General features: G+C 41.0%; 1 protein-coding gene across 2 annotated transcripts in view; it reads right to left on the reverse strand.

The window, feature by feature from the left end:
- The window catches only part of LOC121573992 (vasodilator-stimulated phosphoprotein), a 63,519-nt gene extending 43,850 nt beyond the window's left edge, over nucleotides 1–19,669 (reverse strand). For both annotated transcript variants that reach the window (XM_041886441.1, XM_041886439.1), the window contains exon 1: nucleotides 19,469–19,669. In XM_041886441.1, the coding sequence (XP_041742375.1) occupies nucleotides 19,469–19,473 (5 nt within the window). In that variant the 5' untranslated portion in view covers nucleotides 19,474–19,669. The remainder of the gene's footprint in view (nucleotides 1–19,468) is intronic.
- Between the last annotated feature and the right edge of the window lie 742 nt (nucleotides 19,670–20,411).

A 20,411-nucleotide genomic window follows, 5' to 3' on the forward strand; every position in this document is an offset into this window, starting at 1 on the left:
TGGACATGTTCATAGGGCATGGGGGAGACAATTAGGGAGAAAACTCTTCATCCGGTGGTGCCAATGAGAGAGGGTGTGGTAGACTATACAGGGCTGCATTCAGTACGTTTTTACAGCAGCTGTTCTACGAGTGGTTTGAGGCAGGCGTTAGATTACGAGCGTTTTAAAGTGCAACGTTAATAAAGATGGTTTTGGGAAACAGCTCAGAGATTGAACGATTCTCCTGCAAAAGGTTCTAATGATGAACTTAGCCTTAAGATGCTTTTGGGAAACTGGGCCCTGTACAACAAAATAAGTCTCAAATGGAAAGGAAACAGATTGTTTGTCATCTGTAGCCCCATGAAATCATCCAAAACAAGCTCAATAACTCAATGCATGCACACACTCCTATTGAATATGCATTAAACTGTATTGTGAATAGGCCTAGGCTACATCTTGATTTACCCAGTTTATCAATAGACTAGAGAGTCAATTATTACCATTATGTAATGTAGCTAGATCTTTTTTTTTTTTTTTACAAAGTCAAATTTATTGTATAATTGATTAATTAATGATCATTCAAAAATCATTACCCAAAAAAAGTAACGATATTGAACTCAAAAGATCTGTCTGGATCAAGTGCCATTCTGTGAATTTGCCTAATACGCCTAATACTAAACCTGGTATCGGTATTGAAGTCAAAATATCATGACAACACTAGTACAGTAGCATACAGTAAAGTACAGTGAGGGAAAAACGTATTTGATCCCCTGCTGATTTTTTACGTTTGCCCACTGACAAAGACATGATCAGTCTATAATTTTAATGGTTGGTTTATTTGAACAGTGAGAGACAGAATAACGACAGAAAAATCCAGAAAAACGCATGTCAAAAATGTTATAAATTGATTTGCATTTTAAATGAGGGAAATAAGTATTTGACCCCTCTGCAAAACATGACTTAGTACTTGGTGGCAAAACCGTTGTTGGCAATCACAGAGGTCAGACGTTTCAGGAATAGTTGGCCACCAGGTTTGCACACATTTCAGGAGGGATTTTGTTCCACTCCTCTTTGCAGATCTTCTCCAAGTCATTAAGGTTTCGAGGCTGACGTTTTGCAACTCGAACCTTCAGCTCCCTCCACAGATTTTCTATGGGATTAAGGTCTGGAGACTGGCTAGGCCACTCCAGGACCTTAATGTGCTTCTTCTTGAGCCACTCCTTTGTTGCCTTGGCCGTGTATTTTGGGTCATTGTCATGCTGGAATACCCATCCACGACCCATTTTCAATGCCCTGGCTGAGGGAAGGAGGGTCTCACTCAAGATTTGACGGTACATGGCCCCGTCCATCATCCCTTTGATGCGGTGAAGTTGTCCTGTCCCCTTCGCAGAAAAACACCCCCAAAGCATAATGTTTCCACCTCCATGTTTGACGGTGGGGATGGTGTTCATGGGGTCATAGGCAGCATTCCTCCTCCTCCAAACACTGCGAGTTGAGTTGATGCCAAAGAGATCCATTTTGGTCTCATCTGACCACAACACTTTCACCCAGTTCTCCTCTGAATCATTCAGATGTTCATTGGCAAACTTCAGACGGGCCTGTATATGTGCTTACTTGAGCAGGGGGACCTTGCGGGCGCTGCATGATTTCAGTCCTTCACGGCGTAGTGTGTTACCAATTGTTTTCTTGGTGACTATGGTCCCAGCTGCCTTGAGATCATTGACAAGATCCTCCCGTGTAGTTCTGGGCTGATTCCTCACCGTTCTCATGATCATTGCAACTCCACGAGGTGAGATCTTGCATGGAGCCCCAGGCCGAGGGAGATTGACAGTTATTTTGTGTTTCTTCCATTTGCGATTAATCACACCAACTGTTGTCACCTTCTCACCAAGCTGTTTGGTGATGGTCTTGTAACCCATTCCAGCCTTGTGTAGGTCTACAATCTTGTCCCTGACATCCTTGGAGAGCTCTTTGGTCTTGGCCATGGTGGAGAGTTTGGAATCTGATTGATTGATTGCTTCTGTGGACAGGTGTCTTTTATACAGGTAACAAGCTGAGATTAGGAGCACTCCCTGTAAGAGTGTGCTCCTAATCTCAGCTCGTTACCTGTATAAAAGACACCTGGGAGCCAGAAATCTTTCTGATTGAGAGGGGGTCAAATACTTATTTCCCACATTAAAATGCAAATCAATTTATAACATTCTTTACATGCGTTTTTCTGGATTTTTTTGTTATTATTCTGTCTCTCACTGTTCAAATACACCTACCATTAAAATTATAGACTGATCATTTCTTTGTCAGTGGGCAAACGTACAAAATCAGCAGGGGATCAAATACTTTTTTCCCTCACTGTATGTCTGTGACTAACCACGGTCACCTCTGACAGCCACATACTGAAAGACAGCACATACTGAAAGACAGCTATCAGTAATGTTAATGTGCTGACATCTCTCACAAATCAGCCTTGCATTCCTCATCCTTCCCCATCTGTCTGTTCTCCACACATACAGCCACTTCAGTTTATGAAGCCTTTATTAAAATGGTAAAGTGATCGTTTCATAAGTCATAAGTCTCTCAACCTCTGTGTCCGCTTTATACTTCTTCCCGTTTAAGTTTCTTCCCCCCACATGAAAACAGCAGATGCAAACTTTGCACCAGTACAGATTATGTACTAAATCTGACACAGTTTAAGCCTAGTCTTAAAAACTATTTAAAATTGAGCATGCTTTTTAGTCCAGGACTAGGCCGTGTGTCCACGAAACTGTCCCTATGAGAGGATACCTGCTTCTCAGACAGAGTTGGTCATGTTATCATCCATGCATCCATATACCATTTTATCAATTGACAAATCTTTCAGATTGAGTTTAATTTACTGGCAGCATTTCCTGGGGGTTATGACATCAGTCTCCACATGACGTCATGTAATCAAGAATGAGTTAATGGAACCGGATTCCCACTTTGGTGGCAATCTGGTTGGGAGCTTTGGGGCCTTCTCATTTTACATTTTAAATTTTAGTCATTTAGCAGACGCTCTTATCCAGAGCGACTTACAGTTAGTGAGTGCATACATATTTTTTTTTATACTGGCCCCCCGTGGGAATCGAACCCACAACCCTGGCGTTGCAAACACCATGCTCTACCAACTGAGCTACATCCCTTCCGGCCATTCCCTCCCCTACCCTGGACGACACTGGGCCAATTGTGCGCCGCCCAATGGGTCTCCACTGATACCTCAGGAATTAGGCAACTGCTCCTCTATAGCTGGCTGAGGAAGTGTCTCTGCTCCCACCACTATACCAGAGCTTCTGGGATAGTAATGCACTCTAAAGGATGACCGGACCTGTGAGATCTAATATTATGGGGGACAGACTAAGAAAGGGTTAAAGTAGAAGTCCCGTTTTTCCAGATTTCTATGAACTATAATTAATTACAATATGAGTGAAATCATTTTCCTTCCAAAAAAAATGTTATTAATTATGTTTAAACGCAGCTTTTCTGTGTTTGAATGTTGTGGGCGTACCCCAACAGAATGGTGTGGGCGTATACCGGTCAATTAAAATAACAGCTGATTGGCCAGAACAGCCAAAAACATGATATCATCCTCTATGAGGAAATAGCAAGAATTTGATACGGCCTGTTTAAGATACAAGTTTTTATTTTATTTTTTAAGAGTTTTTTTCGCAAATGTATGCTTTGGCCACAAATACAAGTATAGAAAGAGTCAACAACATTATTTGGGTATGAATTAACACATAATGAGCTTTAAAAAAGTGAGATTTTCACTGGACAGTTACTTTAAGGCATGTGTACACACACACACCACAGGAGGCTCATAATAATGGCTGGAAAGGAGCACATGGAATGGATTCAAACACCCGGAAACAATGTCTGATGTATTTGATACCATTCCACTGATTCCGCTCCAGTCATTCCCACGAGCCCATTCTCCCCAATTACGGTGCCACCAACCTCCTGTGGTGCACACACACGTGCGCACTTTTCATATTTTAGAAAGCTATGGGATTACAATGACAGAACTAAGTGAGTTTGTATTTTCAATTTCGTGGTCGCAAATTGAGTTGTGGTTGCAAGTACGATTCGCAAATGTGTCATTTAATTTTGCAAGCTTGTATCATGACGTGTGAAAGATTTAACAACGGTCACAAACTTTTGAATACATTCAATAAGATTTGCAAGAATAATTTATTTTCAGAATTATTGCAAGTCCATTTATGACTATGAATATTTTGCTGTGAATCAAAAATACACTTTCAGATTTTGAATCTGCGCGCGCTCGGAGTTCTGTCACGTTCTACAAAGTTTTGTAAATTTGTAGGAAGAGATCTGCAAGTAAAATCTTGATTTGCACTCTGGTGGCAGGACCATTTACTCCTGACCAATCAGTTCCCTCTGCCAAAACCACAGCCACCTAACCATTGGCTGGATTGTTTCATCAATCAAATATAGCTATTTTTTGGTGAAAAGGCATGACAGTAGTTTGCTTATCATGTGAAATATAACAGTACATTTCAGACGAACTCCAGACCAGCCATTGCTGGGGGGGGGGGGGGTGAATAGTTATGCACGCTCAAGTTCTGTTTTTTTGTTTTATTTCTTGTTTGTTTCAGAAGAAAAAATATTTTGCATCTTCAAAGTGGTAAGCATGTTGTGTAGATCAAATGAAACAAACCCCCCAAAAAATCAATTTTAATTCCAGGTTGTAAGGCAACAAAATAGGAAAAATGCCAAGGGGGTAAATACTTTCGAAAGCCACTGTAACTCCCACCAACATCACTGCAGGGTAGCTAATGTTAGCTAGGTTTCTAGGAAATAAAAACTATAGCTTTATTTGCTAGCTATAATTTAAGGACTTGTTACTGACTTTTGAACACACTACTTCATTCCACTGCATGTTTAATTATTAATTGGTGACTGAAAAAGTTGGCAAGACAAATGCACCTCCCAATTTCACTGCAAATAGACTACTTGGCTGTGTTGGTTGGGTATCATTTGGCTGATGTGCACATTGTGTTTAATTAGCCTAGTTACTGACTGACTAGGCGTATTGAAAAAAATAATAATACAGAACTAAGAACCGATATAGCCCCTGGTTCTCCTCAGACTTGACTGCCCTTGACCAGCACAAAAACATCCTGTGGCGTACTGCATTAGCATCAAATAGCCCCCGCGATATGCAACTTTTCAGGGAAGTTAGGAACCAATATACACAAGCAGTCAGGAAAGCAAAGGCTAACTTTTTCAAACAGAAATTTGCATCCTGTAGCACTAACTCCAAAAAGTTTTGGGACACTGTAAAGTCCATGGAGAATAAGAGCACTTCCTCCCAGTTGCCCACTGCACTGAGGCTAGGAAACACTATCACCACCGATAAATCTACAATAATCGAGAATTTCAACAAGCATTTTGCTACAGCTGGCCATGCTTTCCATCTGGCTACCACTACCCCGGCCACCAACTCTGCACCCTCCGCTGCAACTTGCCCATGCCCCCCGCTTCTCCTTCACACAAATTCAGACAGCTGATGTTTTGAAAGCGCTGCAAAATCTGGACACCTACAAATCAGCTGGGCTAGACAATCTGGACCCTTTCTTTCTAAAACTAGCCGCGAAATTGTCGCAACCCCTATTACTAGTCTGTTCAACCTCTCTTTCATAACGTCTGAGATCCCCAGAGATTGGAAAGTTGCAGCGGTCATCCCCTCTTCAAAGGGGGTGACACTCTAGATCCAAACTGCTATAGACCTATATCCATCCTGCCCTGCCTTTCGAAAGTATTTGAAAGCCAAGTTAACAAACAGATCACCGACCATTTCGAATACCACCGTACCTTCTCCGCTATGCAATCCGGTTTCCGAGCTGGTCATGGGTGCACTTCAGCCACGCTCAAGGTCCTAAACGATATTATAACCGCGATTGATAATAGACAGTACTGTGCAGCCGTCTTCATCGACCTGGCCAAGGCTTTCGACTCTGTCAACCACCGCATTCTTATTGGCAGACTAAATAGCCTTGGTTTCTCAAATGACTGCCTTGCCTGGTTCACCAACTACTTCTCAGATAGAGTTCAGTGTGTAAAATCGGAGGGCCTGTTGTCTGGACCTATGGCAGTCTCTATGGGGGTGCCACAGGGTTCAATTCTTGGGCCGACACTTTTCTCTGTGTATATCAATGATGTCGCTCTTGCTGCTGGTGACTCTCAGATCCACCTCTACGCAGACGACACCATTTTGTATACATCTGGCCCTTCATTGGACACTGTGTTAACAAACCTCCAAACGAGCTTCAATGCCATACAACACTCCTTCAGTAGCCTCCAACTGCTCTTAAACACAAGTAAAACTAAATGCATGCTTTTCAATCGAACGCTGCTGGCACCCGCCCACCCGACTAGAATCACCACTCTGACGGGTCTGACCTAGAGTATGTGGACAACTACAAATACCTAGGTGTCTGGTTAGACTGTAAACTCTCCTTCCAGACTCACATAAAGAATCTCCAATCCAAAGTTAAATCTAGAATCGGCTTCCTATTTCACAACAAAGCCTCCTTCACTCATGCTGCCAAACATGCCCTCGTAAAACTGACTATCCTACCGATCCTTGACTTCGGCGATGTCATTTACAAAATAGCCTCCAACGCTCTACTCAGCAAATTGGATGTAGTCTATCACAGTGCCATCCGTTTTGTATCCAAAGCCCCATACACTACCCACCACTGTGACCTGTACGCTCTTGTTGGCTGGTCCTCACTACATGTTCGTCGTCAAACCCACTGGCTCCAGGCCATCTATAAATCACTGCTAGGCAAATCCCCGCCTTATCTTAGCTCATTGGTCACCATAGCAGTACCCACCCGTAGTCTGCGCTCCAGCAGGTATATCTCACTGGTCATTCCCAAAGCCAACATCTCCTTTGGCCGCCATTCCTTCCAGTTCTCTGCTGCCAATGACTGGAACGAATTGCAAAAATCTCTGAAGCTGGAGACTCTTATCTCCCTCACTAACTTTAAGCATCAGTTGTCAGAGCACCTTACCGATCACTGCACCTGTACACAGCCTATCTGAAATTAGCCCACCCAACTACCTCATCCCTATATTGTTATTTATTTTGCTATTTTGCACCCCAGTATCTCTATTTGCACATAATCTCTTGCACATCTATCATTCCAGTGTTAATACTATTGTAATTATTTTTGCACTATAGCCTATTTATTGCCTTACCTCCATAACTTGCTACATTTGCACACACTGTATATATATTTTCTGTTGTATTTTGACTATGTTTTTACCCCATATGTAACTCTGTGTTGTTTTTATTGCACTGCTTTGCTTTATCTTGGCCAGGTCGCAGTTGTAAATGAGAACCTGTTCTCAACTGGCTTACCTGGTTAAATAAAGGTGAAATAAAATAAAAATAAATTGTTATTCATGTGTTTGTTATTGCATTTCAGGTGGAGAGGGAGTAAGATCACTAGAAACCAGCATGGTGCCAGACCACCACATGACCCTAGAGGTACAGTATTAGTCAATGCTTCTGTGATGTCTTATATACATTAATAAAAATGTATTCACCCTGGATATGAGACTTTAAACGATGGAGAAAGTATGCATGTTGTCAGATGTTTCAGTTACCAGAGTAATTAGTAAAAATAACAGGCAAATAAAGTACTTTTTTTGTAACTTACAAAAAAATGGCCATGAGTAATTTATATCAAACTTTATTGCATTTGGTGGTCATCCCCCAAATTTGACCATTTAAAGCCTTGATAGGTGCTTTGTTGGCAATGACACAGGTCAAACGTTTTCTGTAAGTCTTCACAAGGTTCACACACACCATTGCTGGTATTTTGGCCCATTCCTCCATGCAGATCTCCTCTAGAGCAGTGATGTTTTGGGGCTGTCGCTGGGCAACACAGACTTTCAACTCCCTCCAAAGATTTTCTATGGGGTTGAGATCTGGAGACTGGCTAGGCCACTCCAGGACCTTGAAATGCTTCTTACGAAGCCACTCCTTCGTTGCCCGGGCGGTGTGTTTGGGATCATTGTCATGCTGAAAGACCCAGCCACGTTTCATCTTCAATGCCCTTGCTGTTGGAAGGAGGTTTTCACTCAAAATCTCACGATACATGGCCCCATTCATTCTTTCCTTTACACGGATCAGTCGTCCTGGTCCCTTTGCAGAAAAACAGCCCCAAAGCATGATGTTTCCACCCCCATGCTTCACAGTAGGTATGGTGTTCTTTGGATGCAACTCAGCAGGATTTGAGTCCCTGGCGGCGTAGTGTGTTACTGATGGTAGGCTTTGTTACTTTGGTCCCAGCTCTCTGCAGGTCATTCACTAGGTCCCCCCGTGTGGTTCTGGGATTTTTGCTCACCGTTCTTGTGATCATTTTGACCCCACGGGGTGAGATCTTGCGTGGAGCCCCAGATCGAGGGAGATTATCAGTGGTCTTGTATGTCTTCCATTTCCTAAAAATTGCTCCCACAGTTGATTTCTTCAAACCAAGCTGCTTACCTATTGCAGATTCAGTCTTCCCAGCCTGGTGCAGGTCTACAATTTTGTTTCTGGTGTCCTTTGACAGCTCTTTGGTCTTGGCCATAGTGGAGTTTGGAGTGTGACTGTTTGAGGTTGTGGACAGGTGTCTTTTATACTGATAACAAGTTCAAACAGGAGCCATTAATACAGGTAACGAGTGGAGGACAGAGGAGCCTCTTAAAGAAGAAGTTACAGGTCTGTTAGAGCCAGAAATATTGCTTGTTTGTAGGTGACCAAATACTTATTTTCCACCATAATTTGCAAATAAATTCATTAAAAATCCTACAATGTGATTTTCTGGATTTTTTTCTCTCAATTTGTCTGTCATAGTTGACGTGTACCTATGATGAAAATTACAGGCCTCTCTCATGTTTTTAAGTGGGAGAACTTGCACAATTGGTGGCTGACTAAATACTTTTCCCCCCCACTGTATGTCTGTATTATTGAATGAGCTTCCTAAGTTACAAGCTTAGCTACAATTCTGCATGATAAAGAATAACATTTGTGGGTCTATTACTATCTATCTATCTAACCTTATGAATAAACTACAAGAACAAGATTATTGTCCTGGTGGCTGGGAGGTTCCAAAGTTCTTTACATCTGTCTGGGTGTTAGGGATGTGCTTCAACCTGAAGAAAAGAGCTGAGAGGGGGAAGAAATTACCCTCACTGCTCAAATTTCAGTGCTGGTTCAAATTGCTGAGAAACACAACTACCTTAAATGTGCCATCATTTTGTAAACAGTTTGACATATTCATAGCTTGATGAAGTTGTCACTAGCTTATTTTTAGCTAGCTAGTATATTTGCAGTGAAATTGAGAGGGGAAGTTTTCTTGCCAACTTTTTCAGTCATCAATTAATAAATAAACAGGCAGTGGAATGAAGTAGTTTGACAAAAAGTGTTCAAAAGTCAGTAACAAGTCTAAAATACAGCTAGCAAATATAGTTTTTATTTTCTAGAAACCTAGCTAACATTAACTACACTGCAGTGATGATAGTGGGAGTTAGCTAGCTACCTTTCCCCCAGCTGTTTCAATTCAGCTAGCTATCTAGCTAAGGTTAATGGCATTTATATAAACTATCAATCAGATGGTTAACTAGCAAATATATTAGTTTTCCCCTCGTATCTAAAGCTGCCTGATAAAGCTAGCCAGTTGATGGTAAAGCTAGGATGAATGTCAGAAGGCAGATAGCTAACGCAACAGCGGCTGTCAATGTAATGGCTGGTCTGGAGTTTGTCTGAAATGTACCATTATATTTCACATGATAAGCAAACTACTGTCATGCATTCCCCCCCCCCAAAAAAAATTATAATAGATGTACACAAATAAAAGAGACGATTACCTTCAAGTAGATCGTTGTGGTTTTCTTTACCTCATCCTCTCTTGCTCATGTCTTTTTCTTCGATGAGGATTAGCGGCGGATGGCATCCAATAAATGTTGCATTACTGCCACCTACTAGACTGGAGTAAAACTCCCTTTTCTTGAAAAAAGGAAAATAAATCAACAAATACACTACCATCTAACCCTACACTCATTAAAATCTAGGCCTGTCCCCATCTAAAAAAAATCTTGGTCGACCAAGAGTCTGTTCTTTCGACCAATCGATTGGTCAACATTGTTAAACGTGTATTTTCCCATATATAGACACATCCTATGTGTTTCAATCAAATCAGCTATATGCACTGAGCTTGTCTGATGCTTTAAGTGAACTGTTTGATGAAATAATTAAGACACACAAATGACTAGAGGGAGTTCGACTGCAATTTATTTGATTGTGTCGCCTGGCTCAGACATGCTGCGCTGTGTTAAAAAAATAGTGAGTGACTGTGACTAGCATCCGTTGTCTCACTCTCTCCTCCCTGCTGCAATGACCACTACACATCTACAGTGTGTATAGCGCTGTCCGTGTTGCTGAAGCTGCAACATATTTACAGCCATTTGACTGAAAAGTTGTTACCGAAATCCCTAATGTATTCAGGAAAAACATTCCCTATTCCCTCAACCCTTGCTCTCTTTACGTTACACATATATGCTTCACATGCACGTGACCAATAGGGCCTGACCTATAGCATATCATAATCACATCAATAAATTGGTTATAAACTCTGAACACCGTCACACTTGACAGCAAAATGGATGCAGAGGACATGACAAATAATCTAGAAACGGGGGGATGTTTACTGGTTGCGCAGGAGGTAAATGGGAAGTCAGATGTGTGGAATAAATTTGACTAGTTGTGGAAAATACTGGAGATCAAGAAAAATAAGATATGGAGCAAGCGCTGCGTGCGTTTTAGGCCTATGTGTGCCAAACAGGTGCTGTTGGATCACAATATAATTTTTCTGGAACAATGTAAACACTAAATAAATAAGCATACCAGAGAGTCTGTTTTTGTAAAGCCCTTATTGCCGCAAAGACTAAAAACTGTCGCATTCATTTGTGAATGCAATTTCCAAAATGGAAGGTTTTAGATCTATTTATTGTTTACGCTAATTATTCAATGGTCGCTTTGTTATTTTATTTTAAAACTAAAATGCTTGATTGCATTTCACGTCATGAATGACTCGTATGCTGTGTGAAGACATGAACAAATAAATGATTGATTGATACAGTAGCCAAATAAGTATTGAAATATAGGTAAGTTACGGTATTAAGACTAAACAGGATGCGCTCTTAGGCCTACAGCTCGATGGTGGTTATACAAGGCTGCTATAGTAAGCCTACTAATAAATGACATTCCTTATTATTATAATAATGATCATAATAATAATAACAAGGAGGTGGTCAAGGAAAAAGGGGGGTTATTATTATTATAAATATACATTTTTGGACAATTTGGAACAGTGTAAACAACCCTAAATACATTACAATTAATACCAGAGAGGCTGGTCTAACGATTTTTTTTTGTAAAACCTTTATTACAGAACAGCAAAGATTAAAAACGGTTGAATTTGTGACATTGTTGCGTGAGGCTTGGTGCTAACGGAATCAGTAGGCTATCAACCAAACAATCAAACAGGCTACAGAAACAGGATCTGTCTTATTTCTGTAGATATATATGGATGATTTATAAAGCAGGCACATTTAACAGTTAGGGTATTGATTATAGACCTAATTAAGTTGGGGTTTACGCTCTCCTCACTTTTCTTAGACAATTAAGACAAGTGCTGTATACTCGTCTCCTAACTCCGCTGCTGCCTCTGCCACATTGTTCTCAACACCAATATGCTGGTTAACTTTGCTATTCTGCATGTAGCGCACAAATGTGTTCCAGAACCGCGGAAAGCGACAACTATCCAACGCGGGAGAAAACGCATTTGTTATAAAATAAGTCGGAAGTTTACATACACCTTAGCCAAATACATTTACACAGTATTTCACAATTCCTGACATTTAATCCTAGTAAAAAAAAACTGTCCTTAGGTCAGTTAGGATCACCACTTTATTTTAAGAATGTGAAATGTCAGAATAATAGTAGAGTGATTTATTTCAGCTTTTATTTATTTAATCACATTCCCAGTGGGTCAGAAGTTTACATGCTACCAAATACTAATTGAGTGTATTGCCTTTAAATTGTTTAACTTGGGTCAAATGTTTCGGGTAGCCTTCCACAAGCTTCCCACAATAAGTTGGGTGAATTTTAGCCCATTCCTCCTGACAGAGCTGGTGTAACTGAGTCAGGTTTGTAGGCCTCCTTGCTCGCACACATTTTCTATAGGATTGAGGTCAGGGCTTTGTGATGGCCACTCCAATACCTTGACATTGTTGCCCTTAAGCCATTTTGCCACAACTTTGGAAGTATGCTTGGGGTCATTGTCCAATTGGAAGACCCATTTGCGACCAAGCTTTAACTTCCTGACGTCTTGAGATGTTGCTTCAATATAGCCACATAATTTTCCTTCCTCATGATGCCATCTATTTTGTGAAGTGTACCAGTCCCTCCTGCAGCAAAGCACCCACACAGCATGATGCTGCCACCCCCGTGCTTCACGGTTGGGATGGTGTTCTTCGGCTTGCAAGCCACCCCCTTTTTCCTCCAAACATAACGATGGTCATTATGGCCAAACAGTTCTATTTTTGTTTCATCAGACCAGAGGAAATTTCTCCAAAAAGTACGATCTTTGTCCCCATGTGCAGTTGCAAATCGTAGTCTGGCTTTTTTATGGCGGTTTTGGAGCAGTGGCTTCTTCCTTGCTGAGCGGCCTTTCAGGTTATGTCGATTTAGGACTCGTTTTACTGTGGATATAGATACTTTTGTACCCGTTTCCTCCAGCATCTTCACAAGGTCCTTTGCTGTTGTTCTGGGATTTACTTGCACTTTTCGCACCAAAGTACGTTCATCTCTAGGAGACAGAACGCGTCTCCTTCCTGAGCAGTATGATAGCTGTGTGGTCCCATGGTGTTTATACTTGCATACTATTGTTTGTACAGATGAACGTGGTAACTTCAGGCGTTTGGGAATTGCTCCCAAGGATGAACCAGACTTGTGGAGGTCTACAATTATTTTCTGAGGTCTTGGCTGATTTCTTTTGATTTTCCCATGATGTCAAGCAAAGAGGCACTGAGTTTGAAGGTAGGCCTTGAAATACATCCACAAGGACACCTCCAACTGACTCAAATGATGTCAATTAGCCTATCAGAAGCTTCTAAAGCCATGACATCATTTTCTGGAATTTTCCAAGCTGTTTAAAGGCACAGTCAACTTAGTGTATGTAAACTTCTGACCCACTGGAATTGTGATACAGTGAATTATAAGTTAAATAGTCTGTCTGTAAACAATTGTTGGAAAAATTACTTGTGTCATGCACAAAGTAGATGTCCTAACCGACTTGCCAAAACTTTAGTTTGTTAACAAGACATTTGTGGAGTGGTTGAAAAATGAGTTTTAATGACTCCAACCTAAGTGTATGTAAACTTCCGACTGTGGGGAAAAAAAAGTATTTAGTCAGCCACCAATTGTGCAAGTTCTCCCACTTAAAAAGATGAGAGAGGCCTGTAATTTTCATCATAGGTACACGTCAACTATGACAGACAAAATGAGATTTATTTTTCCAGAAAATCACATTGTAGGATTTTTTATGAATTTATTTGCAAATTATGGTGGAAAATAAGTATTTGGTCAATAACAAAAGTTTCTCAATACTTTGTTATATACCCTTTGTTGGCAATGACACAGGTCAAACGTTTTCTGTAAGTCTTCACAAGGTTTTCACACACTGTTGCTGGTATTTTGGCCCATTCCTCCATGCAGATCTCCTCTAGAGCAGTGATGTTTTGGGGAGTTGCTGGGCAACACAGACTTTCAACTCCCTCCAAAGATTTTCTATGCGGTTGAGATCTGGAGACTGGGTAGGCCACTCCAGGACCTTGAAATGCTTCTTACGAAGCCACTCCTTCGTTGCCCGGGCGGTGTGTTTGGGATCATTGTCATGCTGAAAGACCCAGCCACGTTTCATCTTCACTGCCCTTGCTGATGGAAGGAGGTTTTCACTCAAAATCTCACGATAGATGGCCCCATTCATTCTTTCCTTTACACGGATCAGTCGTCCTGGTCCCTTTGCAGAAAAACAGCCCCAAATCATGATGTTTCCACCCCCATACTTCACAGTAGGTATGGTGTTCTTTGGATGCACTCAGCATTATTTGTCCTCCAAACACGACGAGTTGAGTTTTTACCAAAAAGTTATATTTTGGTTTCATCTGACATTCTCCCAATCCTCTTCTGGATCATCCAAATGCACTCTAGCAAACTTCAGACGGGCCTGGACATGTACTGGCTTAAGCAGGGGGACACGTCTGGCACTGCAGGATTTGAGTCCCTGGCGGCGTAGTGTGTTACTGATGGTAGGCTTTGTTACTTTGGTCCCAGCTCTCTGCAGGTCATTTACTAGGTCCCCCCGTGTGGTCCTGGGATTTTTGCTCACCGTTCTTGTGATCATTTTGACCCCACGGGGTGAGATCTTGCGTGGAGCCCCAGATCGAGGGAGATTATCAGTGGTCTTGTATGTCTTCCATTTCCTAATAATTGCTCCCACAGTTGATTTCTTCAAACCAAGCTGCTTACCTATTGCAGATTCAGTCTTCCCAGCCTGGTGCAGGTCTACAATTTTGTTTCTGGTGTCCTTTGACAGCTCTTTGGTCTTGGCCATAGTGGAGTTTGGAGTGTGACTGTTTGAGGTTGTGGACAGGTGTCTTTTATACTGATAACAAGTTCAAACAGGTGCCATTAATACAGGTAACGAGTGGAGGACAGAGAAGCCTCTTAAAGAAGAAGTTACAGGTCTGTGAGAGCCAGAAATCTTGCTTGTTTGTAGGTGACCAAATACTTATTTTTCACCATAATTTGCAAATAAATTCATAAAAAAATCCTACAATGTGATTTTCTGGAAAAATAAATCTCATTTTGTCTGTCATAGTTGACGTGTAGCTATGATGAAAATTACAGGCCTCTCTCATCTTTTTAAGTGGGAGAACTTGCACAATTGGTGGCTGACTAAATACTTTTTTCCCCCACTGTATGTGTTGCACCATTGTTCTTACATAATATAAACATACACAATTTCAGTAGCACGTGTCTTAGACTGATGGACTGTGCCTGCTCAACGACCTCCACAATGGATCATTCCACTCAGACAGGCGTGAATCAAAAAGGTGTCTTGTACACCATGATTTATTTATTTATTTAAGCTACTGTTCGACTAAAGAAATCTTGGACGACCAACAGCCTATCGACCAGTTGACTAAATGGGGTCAGCCCTATTAAAAACCCACCACCCTACTCCACTATTTACACCTATCTAGTCTTACTTCAGGCCAACAGCCTGAAAGGACAGGACACCACCACTCAACACACCCTGTAACTCTCCTGACGTCAAATCTCGTACACCCAAATACATCCCTGCAGTACAGTTGATAACCATTGCTATGAACACTAAAATGCCAATCTTAAGCATGTATCACTCGTTGGCCTTTCCCTCTGTACTGATACAGATCTACTACTCACACGAATACTCTCAGGATCCTGCCCTCTTGACCCATCTTCCTCAACTTTCTTCTCTTGCCTCAGCATACGACACCCTCTGCTCTACTCTAACCCTAGTAACTCAACACCAATAACTCAACCTGCCTCTCTCGCACTGGACATTTCTGATCCCCAGACCCATGGGCTCTCCAACAGTTAACACATACCACTTCTTTCCCCAATGCTACACACTCCTTTGTCTCATGCCCTTCTGCACACTTTTCACACCTAGGAACCGCCCTCCTACACACTGCTGCCACATGCTTCTATACTGTCTATTGCATCTTAGCCTATGCCACACTGATAATGACATTGCTCATCCATATATTGACATTCTTATTCCATTCCTTTACTTAGATTTGTGTGTATTAGGTATTTGTTGTGGATCTGTTAGATTTTACTTGCTAGATATTGCTGCACTGTTGGAACTAGAAGCACAAGCATTTCGCTACACTCGCGATAACATATGCTAACCATGTGTATGTGACCAATACATTTGATTAGATTTTGCTTGACACCTGTAACAACGTAATGTATTCAGCCAATAAGCTTGTTCGGGATAACTTAAATATCCTAACATCACTTTGTCGGCAGAGACTCAACATCAAAACTCAGTTGAACAGAAAATGACTTATTTTTCACCACTCACGCCACCCTGTCTGCGTCGCACCAAACAACGACCACCAAACTCTTGCTCATGTGGGCAAGAGAGTTTGATGGAACAATCCAGCCAATGGTTAGGCGGCTGTGGTTTTGGCAGAGGGAACTGATTGGTCAGGAGTAAAAAGGTCCTGCCCCCAGAGCACAAATCAAGATTTTACTTGCAAATCTCTTCCTACAAATTTACAAAAACGTTTTACAACGTGTCAACATTGACAGAACTCAGAGCGCGCGCAGATTCAAAATCTACAAGTGTATTTTTGATTCACAGCAGAATATTAATTGTCGTAAATAGACTTGCATTAATTCTGAAAATAAATTATGCTTGCAAATCTTATTGTTAAATCTTTCACACATGAAGCTTACGAAATTAAATTACACATTTGCGACTCATACTTGCAACCATGAAATGTAAAATACAAACTCACATAGTCAGGTCCATAAATATTTGGACATTGACCAAGTTATTATTATCTTTAGCTGTCTACCACAGCATATTGGAGTTGAAATTAAATAATGAATATGAGCTGAAAGTGCAGACTTTCAGCTTTAATTTGAGGGTATTTACATCCAAATGGGGTGAACGGTGTAAGAATTACAGCAGTTTTTATATGTGGTCCCCCCCTTTTTAAGGGACCAAAAGTAATTGGACAATTGGCTGCTCAGCTGTTCCATGGCCAGGTGTGTGTTATTCCCTCATTAGTTCATTTACAAGTAAGCAGATAAAAGGTCTAGAGTTGATTTCAAGTGTGGCATTTGCATTTGGAATATGTTGCTGTTAACCCTCAATATGAAGTCCAAAGAGCTGTCACTGTCAGTGAAGCAAGCCATCACTGTCAGTGAAGCAAGCCATCATTAGGCTGAAAAATCAAAAAAGAAACCCATCAGAGAGATAGCAAAAACATTAGGTGTGAGCAAATCAACTATTTGGTACATTCTTAAAAAGAAAGAACACACTGGTGAGCTCAGGAACACCAAAAGGCCCGGAAGACCACAGAAAACAACTGTGGTGGATGACAGAATCATTCTTTACCTGGTGAAGTAAAACCCCTTCACAACAGTTGGCCAGATCAAGAACACCCTCCAGGAGGTAGGCGTATCTGTGTCAAAGTCAACAATTAAGAGAAGACGTCACCAGAGTAAATACAGAGGGTTTACCACAAGATGTAAACCATTGGTAAGCCTCAAAAACAGGAAGACCAGATTAGAGTTTGCCAAAAAACATCTAAAAAAAGCCTGTACAGTTCTGGAACAACAGCCTATGGACAGACGAGACAAAAATCAACTTGTACCAGAATGATGGGAAGAGAAGAGCATGGAGAAGGGAAGGAACTGCTCATGATCCGAAGCATACCACCTCATCTGTGAAGCATGGTGGAGGTAATGTAATGGCGTGGGAATGTATGGCTGCCAGTGGAACTGGTTCCCTTGTATTTATTGATGATGTGACTGCTGACAAAAGCAGCAGGATGAATTCTGAAGTGTTTAGGGCTATATTATCTGCTCAGATTCAACCAAATGCTTCAAAACTCATTGGACGGCGCTTCACTGTGCAGATCAACAATAACCCGAAGCATACTGCGAAAGCAACCCAATACTTTTTTAAGGCAAAGAAGTGGAATATTCTGCAATGTCCAAGTCAATCACCTGACCTGAATGAGCATGCATTTCACTTGCTGAAGGCAAAATGCCCCAAGAACAAGCAGGAACTGAAGACAGCTGTAGTAAAGGCCTGGCAGAGCATCACCAGGGAAGAAACCCAGCATCTGGTGATGTCTATGGGTTCCAGACTTCAGGCAGGCATTGACTGCAAAGGATTTGAAACCAAGTATTAAAACTCACAATTTAATTAATGATTATGTTAGTTTGTCCAATTACTTTTGAGCCCCTAAAATTGGGGGGCTATGTATAAAAATTGTTGTTATTCCTACACGGTTCATACAATAATTTTGACAAAACCCTTAAATTAAAGGTTAACGTCTACACTTAAAGCACATCTTGATTGTTTCCTTTCAAATCCATTGTGGTGGCGTACAGAGCCAAAATGATGCAAATTGTGTCACTGTCCAAATACTTATGGACCTGACTGTATTTCTGTCATCATTATAATCCCATAGGAAGCGAGCATGAGGGTTACATGTAGTCTTGGGATTTAGATTTGTCTAATGTGCACACTTAGGAATCTCTGGCTTGGATAGATAGGTGCAGTATAAAAATGCAAATGCATTTTCTCTCCAGTTGTGAATAAATACTTGAAGTATAAGAAAAGCAATTAAACCTACCCTGCAGTAGGACTACTACACCCTTATCTTGCGTTATTATGTTATCATAGCCTACATAAGTGGTTCCCAATCTTTTTTGGTTTCTGTACCACTAACTGAATTTCGCTCTGCCCGGTGTACCCCTGAAGTACCCAGTCGTGAAGTAGGCCTATGGTCTCATGAGTCTTCTCAAGTACCCCCTGTGGATAGCCCAAGTACCCCCATGGGTCCTAGTACCTCTGGTTGGGAACCACTGGCCTACATCCTATCATCAAGGCCGTAATGCATTCTCAGTGTCAACAACTTCAAGAAGTTGAGTTAGCAAAGTGCCACAGCAAGTTATTTTTATTTATTTATTTTGAATCAGAATTGTGCAAAATGATCAGCTTTCTTTTGGCACATAACTAGCCTGGAAGAGGGAATGTAGGCTACTACTTTGCAATTAAAACTAAACTGCATGGGTCAACTGTAGCTAATTGGTGTTGAAAAATGTTTACTCGAAACCTCTGAATCTGCCAATATTGCTACGCTACTCTCTTAGCCTATAAATAGTCTGAACAATCTGGTTTTGGCAATTGTAGTGTATTTGAATTTTGAGAACAGCACAGCAGTTCTATCCTAGCCAGCACTGCTGGGAGAATAAACTAAATTATATAACGGGTTCGGAGAAATCTGCTTACATATTGACTAAATGTTATTCCATGTCTACATTCAAAAACTAGTCATCTTTATATGGTAAATACATCTGAGTATAGTCATGTTATTTCCAGACAGCAATAAAACACCGGTAGTCTACGTTCGCACTATTTTCCACACAAGTGCACATAAATCATGTTCGTAGCCTCTTTTGTTGTGAATTGTCATTTTGAGAAGAAAGAAAATCTATGACAAACGTTAATCTACCCTTGTCGCCTTCAATAAAGAATCAGGACAATTTACACCAATGTTTAAAACGCGACATTGAAACACATCAGATTTTCCACGGCCTTACCTCATTGTTTTGGCGAGACTGCAAATCCTCTCTCCCAAGCTAGATATTTGGTTTCGGATAAGTAGCCGGAGTAGAAATTAGAAGACATAAGATATAACGATAGTAAAAATGTGATACACACATATAATCAACCTAGCCACCCTAATCGGGCTGTGCACGAATGTGCGAAATAGACAGCGGCACAACACGACAATTTCCTGGTTCAAGGGAGGAGGAGGTTGAATATAATTGTTGGTGCTTTCAAGATAACTGGGAACTCGGAAAAAAACGAGGTCAAATTATGGCGTCAGTGATTTTCAGGCAGTGGTGTAAAGACCTACTACTTAGAGTTTTTTGGGTGTCCGTACATTACTGTACTATTTATATTTTTGACTACTTTCACTACACTACATTCCTAAAGAAAATAATGTACCTTTTACTCCATACATTTTCCCTGACACCCAAAAGTACTGTTTTATACTTAGCAGGACAGGAAAATGGTCCAATTCACGCACTTATCAAGAGAACATCCCTGGTCATCCCTACTGCCTCTGATCTGGCGGACTCACTAAACACAAATGCTTCGTTTGTAAATGATGTCTGAGTGTTGGAGTGTGTCCCTGGCTATCCAAAATCATGCGGACTGGTTTGTATAAACCTGCAATACGTAACGTTTTGGACGACACGACCAAATTCACATAGAAATATGAGTTATAGATCTGTCATTTTTATTGCAAGCAAGTCTAAGTGGTAGATCTGTTCTAAGTGCGCTATTTCAATGCTTCCAGTCTTTTACTTTCTGTTTTATACAGCTTCAAACAGCTGAAAATACAATATTTTTGGTTATGGAAAATATATTTCACAGCGGTTTAGATCAAATCAAACTTGATTTGTCATGTGTCGAATACAACAGGTGTAGCTTACATGCAAGCTCTTAACCAACAATGCAGTTCAAGAAAGAGTT

The sequence above is a fragment of the Coregonus clupeaformis genome, chromosome 9 (genome assembly GCF_020615455.1).
Source record: "Coregonus clupeaformis isolate EN_2021a chromosome 9, ASM2061545v1, whole genome shotgun sequence".
Classification (NCBI taxonomy): domain Eukaryota; kingdom Metazoa; phylum Chordata; class Actinopteri; order Salmoniformes; family Salmonidae; genus Coregonus; species Coregonus clupeaformis.